Below are 13,464 nucleotides of genomic sequence, written 5' to 3'. Positions count from 1 at the left end.
ACCAAGTTATTTCTGTTTTCTTCCAGAATGGAGGTACAACTAGGCACCTACTCCTAGTTTCTTCATAAAAGCAAATATTATCTGCAACTGTTTTACAGTGAGTTTACTACAAGGCCAGCAGAGGGCAGCATAAAACTATTCTCCAACTTCACAAACTGGCAAAAACTCTTACCCTTTTTAACCAAATGGCTTTGACTATACTAGCAGCTCAAAGCCAGTGTAGGGCAATACATTTTATTAGGATTCACAAGAACATTACAAGGCTATAAGCAAGCATTAGAGTACTCTAGAAAGTTCTTCTCCAGGCTGGATGTCAAGAGAGGCCAAAAAAAGCATGAATTTTTTTTCTCCAAAAGCCTGCCCTCCAAAAGCCTGTCCTCAGGGGGAGCTCTGCAAGTGTCACTGTGTTAGCCTCTCTAAGGGACATAAAGGTTTCAGGATGCTATGAAGTGCTATTAGGACAAAGAAGAGATAAGGAAAGGGATCCCTCATTTATTGGCAAATATAAATATTGCAGGTATCCAGTTCTACCACCAGCGCAAAGCAGAAGAGGCTGGGTAAAGAGAAACATGGCAATTTATTAGCAAATGTAAATATTGGTATCTGGTACAGAATGCTGACTAGGCATTGGAGGGAAGGATATGCTAACTAAAAGGTTCTCCGTGGCTTTCTTATTGCACACAGCCCTGCTAAGGGGTATAGATCCATTTAGAACAGATGTCGTTTGCAAACTCAACTCACAGCGCACTCCTTATTAGCAAATATATAAACAGCACCATCTGTACATATTTTCTCGAGCCAGTAATTCAGATTTCCTCTAAGATTCTCTCCTATTTGTGAAAAGTTGCAGATTCCCCACTATTTTTGTTTCAGTGGGAATTATTCTCACAGAACAACGATTCTTCAGGTATCAAAGACAGCAGATATAATGCAGGAATTTCTTCTCTAGAGTTTCCACAGTAAATGTTTTGCATCTGGGTCTATTCCAACAAAACAGTTTGCACAGAAGCTACCACAACTTTCTTGGGCTCTCCTGTGGCTGACTCATCTTAAAGCACCGTATTTTTCGCTCTATAAGACGCACCAGACCATAAGACACACCTAGTTTTTGGAGGAGGAAAACAAGAAAAAAATATTCTGAATCTCAGAAGCCAGAACAACAAGAGGGATCGCTGCACAGCGAAAGCAGAGATCCCTCTTGCTGTTCTGGCTTCTGGGATAGCTGTGCAGCCTGCATTCACTCCATAAGACACACACACGTTTCCCCTTACTTTTTAGGAGGGAAAAAGTGAGTCTTATAGAGCAAAAAATATGGTATTTTTACAAAAGGCCGAGTCCAGTCAGGGTTAGGAGCTGCTTGCTAGCAAACCATTCCAGTCTCCATCCCTGTCAAGGACAAGCAGTATCCATTTTGGAGGGGCCTCCATGCTTCCCTTGCTACTCAGATCCTTCCGAGATGCCAGCCTGCATTAATGTCTTTGCCATCCATGTGCGCTCATTTCCCCCCAAGGACTGTAGAACTAAAGATGCCAGACGAATACACACGGGTGAGCTTTGCAGTCAACTTCTGAGGAAGGGGAGGATTCAGTCGCAGAGGGCCATAAAGCAAGGCCCCTCTTTGGCAGTCCAAAGCCCTCATTTAATATTTTTAAGGAGCAGATGAATATGGAGGAGACAGCAAATAAGCTCCGCTCCTTTGGGGCATGGCAAACGAGCCCACGCTGCCAACCAGATTTTCATCTCGAAGTGCAAATGCGTTCTTGTGCTTTGACGGCACTCGCTGCAGCAATGCTGACAATCCCCAGCTGCTCCCGCCCCTTTCCATTGTGGCTGCTTGGAAATAAGAGAGTTGCCCTTGGAGAGGATGGTTTGGTGTGTTGCCAGGTGCCTACAGAGCAAGGTCAGCTGTGCTTTCTGCCCATCACCAACACAAGAGTAATGGTCTGCTGTGCTTTCGCAGTCATTCTCTGGGCCAACACACACATCTAGGGCAAGGTCTTCAGCAGAATACAGCATGTGGGACTGGATGCATGGATGCTTCCATAGGTATCCAGGCACTTGTTCTCCATAGCCCTCCTTGCTGATATTTTCCAGAATGTGGCAAGCCATAATTTAGACCTATGCAGCCACCTGGCACAACTGGCCATCTGGACTCAGGTTGGCTCCTACATGCAGGAAGCTGAGTAAGTTTGTGAGTAAGCGTGAAAGAGGTGAGGGGGAACAACCCAGGACGGCTCCCTCATTAGGCAAAGCCTCTCCTCCTTACAGGGGGGGGAGCTGTGAGCAGAAGCCGTTTCCCGCATTGGCGGGGGGGTGTTCCAGTCCCTGCCCAGCTGGCCTGGATGCTGCGCCATGCCCCCAGATAGCCAGCCAATCAGGTGGAGGCTTGGGGGCGGGGTTTTACCACTCACATGTGGCCGCGGCAGCACTTCCCTTTCATTCCGCTGCTGGTTTTCATCGGATTTTAGTTCATTGCTTGGTTCTTGACATTGCTATGGACCTGCGGTTGGTTGCCTTGGTTGTCCAAGGGGCCTGGTAGGAATTTTTATCCAACTGGCAAATTGGCACCGGCCATTTGGTTTTTCGCCTACCTCGTAGCAAATCGTCACAACTTTTAGGTATTGGCGGTTAGGCATTGGAATATGTTTGTGTATTGGAGGGCAGGGTGCGGCCATCGCTTACCCCTCCACTTTATGGGGGTAAAGGAATCCAGCGGTCGTGGATCCTGTCTGACGCCCTTGCTGGTGCCTAGGGCCATGGCACGACCCCCGGTGACATCAGGGGGAGCTTTCAGTTGTATTTGCATCAACAGGCTCCTCCCACTGGTGGTTAACCCTTGTTAGACTCACCCCTCCCTGAAGGGTCACGCTCTGTTGTTTTATCCAATGCCTAAGCCAATACCTCTCACATGCTGTAATCAATAAAGTTGTGGCCTTCTTTAGCCCATTAACCTAATATACTGTGTTACTGTGTCTTTCTTATCCCCAAGCGGGTGGTGGGTCCTTGAATCACAAAATCACTTTCAGGCCAAGGTGGAAGCAGAAGACAGCCTGGTAACGGCAATTCTTGTGTTGGATTGTGGCCAATTTGAGGGCAAGGGAATGAGCCAGGGGAATATCCCCTCTGTGGTTCAGGGCTATCCTCAGGCCGGCTTCTATCTCCCATTTGTGCTTCTTTGCAGGGCCTGGAGCACTGGCGTGAGGAAATGAGCATGCTCTGGTGACTGGAGGAGGAGGAGGAGATAGCAGTATCAGAACAATCAAGACTTCCCGCTCCTGGCAAACGGTCAGCCTGTGAGGCAGTGTTGGGGTCATGCCTTCTTGACTGCTGTGACTCATCTTGCCAGGAGGGAGGGAGGGGAGGGTTTCAGCACGTCACACAGAGAGGAAGGGAAAGGCCTTGCTGACTCGCTCCTGGGACGCTGGGGGAGGAGAGGCAAACTCCCTGGTAAGTCCCAGAACATCCGTAGGAGACCTACTGGGCACCCACAATGCCAGCCAGCAAACAAGAAGGTTCCATTCAAGCTCCCACGAAGATGCAGCCTCCACTTGCTCAGCAGCAAGGATTGCAGGAGGCTGACTGTAAGCCACACCCCATCTAGAAAGTACTGGCAAGACACCAGCCCTCCTTAAAAGTGCTGCGTTTTAAACTGGTAGGCATGGCTGTGCAGTTTCATCGCCAGTCCGGTGCTCCTGAACATGGTTCTCAGCAGCTCTGCATTTAGCCCTTCCACTCGCACAATGGTAAGCCCCATTTCCAAGAGAGACTTTGAAGCCGGAAAAAGTAAGGTTGGGGAAAGGAAATAAACACTGGGTCCCACCTGCAGCGAGGGTGGGGATGTCTTGAAGTCCCCTGTCTGACATGAAAACATCCTCCAAAATGCAGATGAATAAGCCCGTCCCTCCTGCCTCTCAAAGAGCAGCCATTCACTGAAAGAAGACAGCTTCATAAGAACGTAAGAAAAGCCTGCTGGATCAGGCCAATGCCCATCTAGTCCAGCTTCCTGTTCTCACACTAGCCAACCAGATGCCAGCAAGCAGGATTCGAGCACAAGAGCAGACTACCCTCCAGGGATTTCCAGCAACCTTCAGGGCCTGGAAGCCTCTTTTCAAGGCCAAGACTTTGTCTTTGAACATAAATCATGAAGAAGACTTATGAGCATATGCAGAGTGCAGCTTTCATACTGGGCTCCCAAAGCAGGGCCAAAGAGCTGTCAGAGACAGAGAGAACGCAATGGATTTTGAAGGATCCAAAAATGAAGCTGCTGTGGCACTGGGAAAGGAGAGGTCGGACTGTTCCAGATAACACACAGAGAGGGTGCAGATTCCTTCCTGATTCTGCTCGCAGTGCAGAGAATGAGAAGTTCAAAGTTCAAAAGGAAATATTTGGGCTCCTTAGCATTTTTTAAATGGACTGTGCAGCCACTCCCTGCCTCCCCCCAACTTGCTTTTACACAGAAAACTCAGCAGGTTCAGAAAAGCCCTGCTTTATTGTATACGTAGATATTCAATATTCTTTTGTAAGCTGCCTCAATTTTTAAATTTATATATTGCAATCAGGTTGTACAAACTAAAAAGGTATCTAAGTAAATCTGACCAAAGGAAGCACTAAGAACAAGCCAGTTCAATATCCAACCCAGCTGTAGCATCCCAATCAGACCTCCCCCCCACCTCTTGCCTCCACCTGCAAAGCAGGCAGATCACTGTGGGACTCCATCACCTCACTGAAAAAGACAACTGCACAAGTTCCGGCACATGCAAGGGAACACAAGCCTGCTGGATTGAGCCAAAGAGGACACATCTGGGACACATTTTTAGTTCAGCATCCTGTTCTCACAGTGGCCAACCAGATTCCCCAGGGGGAATCCTGCAAGCAGGACCTGGGTACCAGAGCACACTCCTCTCCTGTGGTTTTCAGCAACTGGGATTCAGAAGCATTTCTGACTCCAACAGTGGAGTCACAGCATAGCTATAATGGCTAGGAACCACGTAAGTGACCCATCTGCAAAGCACATGCTCCCAGTGGAAAGGTGTCCATGCGAGTCAGCCTGGGTGCTTTCACAACTACCTGCAGCTGTAGAATCCTGATGTAAGCTAGCAGTTGCCAATTTGGGCGCACATGTGCCCAGAGAGGGCTTTCTCTGGTCTCCAAAGGGCTCCCTCCTTCTGCTGAATTTAGGTTTGACAGAAGTGTTCTGTGTGCAGTTAATTGCACTGTGCGTAGTGCCCAGAACAGTTTTGCTGGTTTACTAATGTGCCTAATTGCTTGGACTATCTACTTCTCACGATATACAAAATGAATTGTTACCAACATGGCTAGGATATTTTGGAAAAACAAACCAATAAGTATTGGTTTCTAATGCCTTCCAAGTAAACCTTATCGGGGTGAAAACCTAATGAGGGAGTTAGGTATGTTTAGCTTGGAAAAGAGGAATGGAGAGGAGATATGGTAGCCATCTTCAAAGATCTAAAGGGCCGTCGCATGGAGGGGGTCAAGCTTGTTTTCTCCTGCTCCAGAGGTTGGGACCTGAACCAACAGATTCAAGTTATGAGAAAGGAGAGTCCCACAATACATCAGGAAGAACTTCCTGGTGGTAAGAGCTGTTCGACAGTGGAACGGGAACATGGTGGACTCTCCTTCGTTGGAGGTTTCTAAGCAGAGATTGGATGGCCACCTGTCATGGATGCTTTTGTTGAGATTCCTGCATTGCAGGTGGTTGGACAAGACGATCCGCAGGGTCCCTTCCAACTCTACAATTCTATGATCCGCAAAGGAAAGCCTTCCCCAGCAGGTTTTACTAAGAAGCCTTAAGCATTTTCCATGATGAAGAATTCTGTCCTAATGCAATGGGTGCCACCTCTGCTTGGGCAGCTGCCTTGGTTTTTCTGAAGATTTTTCTATACCTGTAAATGAGCTTCTTCTCCATTTCTGTTTCAGCCACAAGGCCTCTGCATACAAAGGCCTCTCGCCACTGGATGGCACTGAGTGGACACAATGGTTGCAGAGAAGCCAGGCTGAGGCTCTTAAGCAAGCTCTGTAGGCCTGCACTGCTACCCACCTGCATCCTTGCCGCAATTAGCAGGCCATCACTGGAGAGATTAAGCACCAGAAGGGCTGCTTCCCTCAGCTCAAAAAGCACCAAGGAGAGGAAAGCAAAAGCAGCGCTGGCGAGAAAGGAAGCGGGCCTTGCTCCCCATTGTAGCTCCGCAGCAGCGCAGAAAGGCTGAGCAGAGCAATGCGCTCCAGTTGCAGAGATTAAAAGGGAGAGGAGCACCGGGGGCCAGATGGGGAAGCAAAATTGGGGGGAGGAAGGCTTTGCAGCAACATGGAAATAAATTATCTCATTTTGAGGACTAGTGCCCACCCTCCATACGTGAGAGAGCACACCCTTCAAGGCACACTGACGTTACTAGTGTTGTAAATAATGACAAAGAAGCAGCTCACCACAGAGAATACAAACACCTCCCCATCTCTCCCAGTCAGCCTTGGCCCTCACCTCATTAGGATGCTACAGGGCTCCCTTCAAAGCTGGTATGCTACCCTGAGACACTAGCAGATAAACAGGCTCCCTCTCCTCCCACATGAGAGCCCTTCCAGCCAGCATTTTCAGCTGCAGTTCAATTAGCATCCCATTTAATGCAACCTTCTATGGCCTCTAGCTTTCCATTATTAATCACTATTTACACGGATACAGCTTGCGCGATGTCGGGTCATTAATACACAAGATTTCACAGATAGTGGAGACACAGCGACTTGCCTAGAGCCTCTCTAACTGAGCCAAGACTGGAACCCGGATCTCTGGGGTTTAACTGCACAAACACTACCCAGAGGCTCTGAAGGCTGAACCTCCCATCTACCCAAGTACCCTCCAGTCTAGATCCAGTCCAAAACATGAAGCTCCAATAGTTATTTTGAATGAGCAAGAGCCCATTCAATAGGGAAACACTTTGGACATCCCTCCGCTCCCACCCGGTGGTCCCTTAAGAACTAAATCAGCCAAAAGATGGGTGTAGAAATGACTGAAAATGGGAGTTTCTCTGAAAGCACCTGGGAGAATTTTCACTGGACATTATTTTAGGCCTGGTGATGATGAAGACAGCAAAAAAGGCCACCTAAGATTAGAACCTAAGAAGATCCCTGCTAGGTGAGACAAAAGAGAATTCTTTTAGTTCAGCATACTGCTTCTTAGAGGGGACAATGTGATGACAGTGAGGAAGAGTGATAGCTCAGTGGCAGAGCACATCCTTTGCATGCAGAAGGTTCCAGGTTCAATCCCTGGGATCTCCAGGAAGGGCTTAGAGAGACTCCCATCAGCTCCAGCCAGTGGGAAATGTAGCCCAAAATATCTGGAGGGCACCAGGTTAGGGAAGGCTGCCCTCAAGGTTCCATTCCCGTCACCAGGACTAGTCAATTCCCTTCCCAAATGCTGGTTGAGCCCCAATCCCACACCCTCACAGACATATATTCTCTTGCAGCCAGTACTGGGGGCATAAAGAAAGAAAACTGTTGTGTGTGGATGCACATGGGTGCCACCCCTACATAAGAACACCGCACCCCAAAAGGTGCCAGCAGGACTGGAGCACTCACCTCTCCCTTTTGGACTGTCATGGATTGTCTCCTGGGTGTGATCTCCTCATTGATACTAGACAGGAAGTTCTGGGAGATGCGAAGGGCATCCTGAAGAAGAGGGTAGTCAGGGTGGCTTGATGGAGTATGCTTCAGTAGATCCTGCACCGCCAAGAGGAAGAGAAAAAGTTCAGAGAATGGCAGCTGGAAATACAAGGAGCTTCATATCAACAGGCCTTCCTAGGCCTCAGCAGGAGAGCCACACAGGCTCACCTTAGCGGCAGCAGTTTTATCTTCCAGCCACCACTTTATCTTTCATCACCACCACTAGTTACAGTCCTGTTACTGCAGATGGATCTTTACCAAGCAACATAAGCAAAAGAAGACAGGGCCCCGTTCCAAGGAGGCAACAACTCAACATTTATCAGGAAGGAAGGAAGAAAAAGGGTAGGCTGTTTCAGGACTAAGCGGCAGCAAAGGTTAGGGTCATCTGGGGGAGCAAGAGACCTTTGAAAGGAGGCTGGGCATGCTGGAACTGAAGGAACACAACTCACGGGAGTGTATGGGGCACTGGAGAGATTGAGGCAGCAGGTGGGTAGGAAGGTCACAGAGGGCTGTGAGGAGCAAGCGGCTTGTGGCAGATGTGGAAGAGGAGAGACTTTCATGGGAGCTGAGTGCCTTCCTTCCCAGCAGAACCCGACAAAATCCAGGGACTTTTCAGAAAAAGCAACAAAGACCTCCCAGTTTTGTCTGGCTTCCAGGTTTATGTAGGCATGGGGTAATTTTAAGCTGCTTGAGTATTATAATCCAGTAGTGTACTGTGTTATATTTGCTCTGAACATTTGTTTGAATAAAGAAACCAAGCCAAGTCCTTAGGGCAGCCAATTTCTACCCTAAATACACACCCATACCCCCTTTGTATTTCAATGGCAAACAAAGGGGTTGGGGGGGTCTAAGCTGTAAGCAAGAGCACAGCTGGGAACCTGAGCTGATAACATGCTAAACCCAGATATGAAGGAGCAGCTGAATGTTCCCCACCCCAGTTCTGAAGCTGGGGCACAGCAAGGGCATTTTCCAGGGTACTTCAAGCAACTCTTTTCCAAGGGAATTTATCTTCATAAAGCTTCCCGATATTCAATGGCCAGCAAAGCATCATCTTCTCCTGAAGTTTGTCCTGGGAACAAACCGCACCATGGTACAGGAGACCCAGCGTCAAATCTCACAATGTTGTTTCTTTCAATCAAATGTGGTTTTGCGCAAGCAGCAACAGTGTTGTGAAATGGAGAGAAGGGTTAAAGAAAAACCACTTCCTCCAAGACTGCCTGTGGAAATGCTGGGAGACTGGATCGTGGCCCTCCTGCACTACATGGAGGGTCTGAGCAAAGGCAGTAGCCCTACACAAAGACCACTCTGAAAACAGACACCCCCAAAGAGGATTCAAAAAGGAAGATTTGCCTTTATCTTTTTTAAAAAACCACAATGTCACTCAACACATTGGGAAAGGGGGGGGGGGGGAAGATGGCTGTTTGGCTACATATTTTTGCAACTATTATGAGTCCTATTGTATATAAACCTCAAGGCTTCCCTGTCTGCTCATTCCCAGCTTGCTCACTGCAATAGCGACGGCAGTATCGCCGTTCAAAGCAACTTACGTGGAGCACAAGGGTGCTGCGTGTGACTCGGTCCACTGGCTTGTAAAGGAGAGCTGTGGAGAAAGGAAGACGACAGGTCTCACATGAGCTGCACTGCTTGGTAGACCCATATAACCCACACAACTGCAGGGCTGAAAGCCCAGCTCAAGAGAAAGGAAAGTATTCTGCCAACCTAGTCTGTGGGTGCACTACTTACTTTCTAAGGAGTTTTTCGTCGTCTGCTCTTTTGAATCCTTGGTGCTTCTAGCCTTGAGATTCTATGAAAGGGGAGAAAGAAAACATCCACTGGGTTAAGTTTTCTTCAGAGTGCAGCAGGGAACTGCCAGCTGTCCCCTACTTAGCTTAATCAAGCCCTCTGTTGACACAAAGTAGGCACCCAAGCATTTGCCATGCAAAGGCAACTCTAGTCCAGTGGTCAACTCCATCCTTGCACAGTGCTTTTTGCTACCTTCAGCAGCTGTGTCTATGGCTCCCCTGAAGACATGGCAAGCCCCGCCCCTCTTCTGCCCTTCTGCCACACTTGATTTGCAGTACCTGGTTTGGGGTGTCCTGGCACAGTTTGGGCACGATCTTGAAAACAAGGATATCACCCACTTAAGCTGTGATTTCCTTTCATCAGGCTAGGCACAACTGCCAGGAAGGAGTGACCCAACGTGCAAGAACCCTCAAGAAGCTATTGCACAAGGTACCCTGCTCAAGACGGCTTCTCTCCCAAAGGACACCCAGCAGCATTGCAATTCCACTTGAGAAACCCTCCACCTTTCTAGTGCCACTCCACGTCACTCCACTTGAGGCTAACGAAGGCCTGCCATTTCCCAGACAGAGGGTGATGCTCGCCACTCAAGTGGGCTTGTTCACCCCTCTTTTGCTAATGATAATTTCACTGCAGGAGTTCAGACCCTCCCATCCTGCCCCTTGCATGGCACGGAGGTGGTGCCAGAGCAGCTCAAAGCCACTCCAGCAGAGTGTGCAAGGGGGATCACCTAATTAGACTTCGTATCACCGCAAAGGTCAATTGGGGTGGCCTCAAGACAAGAACCTTGAGAGGTCTTGGGTCGCATTAAGGGCTGCAGCACGTGAGATGGGCAGAACTGACAAGACTGGAAGCTTCTCCTGTGCAAGCCGCCCACTGAAATGAACAGGAGCTGAGAGAGAGAGAGAGAGAGGAAGAGAGCGCACCACCTTTGAAGGGCAAGTGCTGCAGGGACATCCCAAGGGCTCCATCTGAGCGCATTAGTCAGAACGAGTCGCTGCACGTGTCTGAACATCATAACGTTACCTCGGAGATTTCTGCGAACTGAGCGTTGGCCTGACAACACTTCTCTGCCGTCTCCATGGCAACCTCATAGTTATCCACGAAGGCCCGGTACACTCCCAGCTGGCTGGCCTGCAGAAAGCAAATGCAAAATGAAACAAACACCGGTGGGGTGGGGGGAAGGGGGGTTGCGGGAGAAGAGGGCCGCTGGCTGCACTGGATTCCAAAGGAACAGAAGATGGTGAGCTGTCACAAAGCACAGAGGCGCCTCCCTCCCACATCAGCTACCAGAGAGGACTGGGAGGGGATGCAGGGGGGTGGGGGGGGGTCAGCTGCCTACCCACATCTGGATTAACCCAGTGACCCACCCCTGCTGCGGCCACTTTCTCCGCTGCATTCTGGCCAGTGGGTTAAACACTGTAGGGCTGTGTCAGCCCCTTTGCCAGTCAGAGATGATTCAGCTGTAGGGCAGTACAAAGAAGACACACACCTATAGCAGAGATATCCCTGCCTCTCACTGCACAGTTACTGCAGATGTTCACACTGCCCCAAAACCAGCCGCATGCAGAGGCCCCTTTTATAGCATAGAGAAAAGTGCAAGAGGGATGAACGCAAGAGCAAAGCACTGAACACAGAGGCTGGATCTGTTTAAGTTGCCGTTTCTCCTGCATTTGGAGAAGCCCAGATGGAGAGAGAAAGTGCCTTGGACATTTCTCTGCAAAATTCATGGGGAGCTGCTTTTTGTTTTAATGGCTTGTTTTCATTTCCTTCTCATCCCATGCTCAGTGGAGAAATAGATGTGGACAAGTTAAAATAATTTTCAGTTCAAAAAATATATTCTACTTTTTATCCTGCCCAGGGAGTTGAGGATGTTGTACGTGGTTGCTCCGTTCACAACCCTCTTCATTTTATTATCTCAACAGCCCTGCAAGGAAGCTCAGGCTCCCAAGTCGCCCAGGGAGAACTTCATGGTTGAGAATTGAGGCAGGAGGAGGGCAAAACAAAGATGGCTGAAAAAGATGGTGGTGTGTGTGGGTGTGGGTGTGTGTGTGTGTGTGTGTGTGAGAGAGAGAGAGAGAGAGAGAGAGAGAGAGACTGGGAAGAATTTCTCCATCAGTTTGGTGGTGCTGCAATAGCAGCAGACCCAGAAGCCTTGGAATAAGCCCCTCTTAATCACTGGGACTTAGCACTGATCTCGTTTGCTGACTTGTAAATAGCAGCCATAGTTCATGCCTGCTCAGGAAAAGGCTGGGCGAATCCCAAGCATGTCTGAACTCTCAAGTAAATGTAAACTCTGCGCTTGCTGCCCATTGCTCAGTGTGGAGAATTCACAGTGCAAAGAGCAAGCACCTATGGAGAAGGCACAGGAAAGCAAAGTGACTAATGTCATTTGTGCTCCACTGAGAGAGAAGGAGCTCATCTTCCAGCTTTTCATCCAGGGTACCTCCAAGCATCCTTTTCACTGGGCATTCATAGAATCATAGAGTTGGAAGGGACCACAAGCATCATCTAATCCAACCACTTGTGATACAGGAATCTTTTTGCTCAATGTGGGGCTCAAACCAACTACCCTGAGATCGAGTGTCTCGTGCTCTAACAACTGAGCTAGCAAGCACTGATTGTTTGTGCCCATGAAGGTAATGGGGTAGTTATAAGCAATCCCACTTTCAATACTGCTTGCACCTCTGCAATGGTTCTAGGCAGACATATTGCTTCATTTCCAAACACTGCATGTTCAGCAACTTCAATCCAAAATCCTGCAGCTTTTTATGCCACAAATGTTCTAGTTTATTTTTCATTCCATTTTATTGCACTACCGTATGCCCCTCCGGACGACAATAGTTCAGTAACACAGGGGGAACATTGCAGAACTACTAAAGCAGAATGATGTGGGGACAGCCCAGTATACATTCTCCACAAATGCACTGCTAATGTGTCAATGGCATGTTTTGAAAAATAAACCCAGCCTGGAGCAGCTCTCACTCCACAAACTCAAGTCCTCAGCTTCTGTTCTGGACCAGGGAGAAAATGAACGTTCACTTTGGTTTTTGGTGTTCAGCTCCCTGATTGTATTCGGGGATTGTAATTCATGTTAAAGACACACACAGAGAGAGAAGACAATGATGGCTCATCTTTTCTTCCACTGCCCTATGGGTAGTAATGTCCATGAATGTAGACAGCTCTAAAGGGAGATTAGATGAATTCACGAAGGATTAGACTAACTATTGGTACTTATCAGGATGGGTGTAGACGACCCTCCAGTGTCAGGGGCAGTACACCTCTGAAAACCAGTTGCTGAGCAGGACAAATGTCGCTGCTGCACTCAGCTCCTGCTTGCAAGGCATTTGGTTGGCCTCTGTGAGAACAGAACGTTGATGAGTCTTTGGCCTTATCTAGCTGCAGGGCTCTTCTGATATCCTTATGTTTTGCACACTAGTTGTGGCCGACAAAGCCTTGCTCCTCCTGCCTGGTCCCTGTTTCTTGGAGTGGCTGGCAGTGCAAGCCAGGCCCAGTCTCCCATTCCCCATGCAGACAACTGGTGTGCCGACACATGGTAGTACTTGGATGACCCTACTGAGTTGCGCTCACCATTTCTACGCACCGCAGAATTCCTCCTCTGGTCTGAAGAACCAGAGGCACCTCAAGAATGCGACATTTCCTTTCTTTAAAAGAGAACAAACTGGAAGAGGGGGCCCAAGTGCTCTCTGCCAGAGAAGAGGTGTAACAGCAACAAAGCAAGCAGCCCTGGGGCTTACTGGCTGGGGAAAGAGCTCTTCCACAGTGCTGCCCCAAGAGGTACTTGGCCAAGGTCAGGGTACAAGGAACGCTCAGGATATCCAAGGGGAAAATATGTCTACCCCACAGTCTGCGGCTGAGGAGGCAGAACAGCAAGGCTAGATCAAAGCCGGAAAGAGGAGTGCAGATGGAGAGAGAAAGAGAGCTGGGGGAGGGGGAGGGAAGCAGGGGGGGTGGGGGAAAGAACCTGGCAGC

The 13,464-nt window shown here is 48.9% G+C and overlaps 1 protein-coding gene across 1 annotated transcript in view; it reads right to left on the bottom strand.

Moving 5' to 3' along the window:
- BCR (BCR activator of RhoGEF and GTPase) overlaps positions 1–13,464 on the bottom strand; it is a 96,879-nt gene that overhangs the window by 36,701 nt on the left and 46,714 nt on the right. Inside the window, exons 5-8 of the mRNA XM_083478443.1 lie at positions 10,498–10,605; positions 9,415–9,475; positions 9,219–9,271; positions 7,588–7,728 (exon numbers count right to left, since the gene is read on the bottom strand). Coding sequence (XP_083334569.1) covers positions 7,588–7,728; positions 9,219–9,271; positions 9,415–9,475; positions 10,498–10,605 — 363 coding nt within the window. The remainder of the gene's footprint in view (positions 1–7,587; positions 7,729–9,218; positions 9,272–9,414; positions 9,476–10,497; positions 10,606–13,464) is intronic.

Source organism: Podarcis liolepis (assembly GCF_965112155.1).
Source record: "Podarcis liolepis genome assembly, chromosome: 15".
In the NCBI taxonomy this organism is placed as follows: Eukaryota; Metazoa; Chordata; class Lepidosauria; order Squamata; family Lacertidae; genus Podarcis; species Podarcis liolepis.
This window is presented reverse-complemented; position numbering and strand designations above follow the sequence as displayed.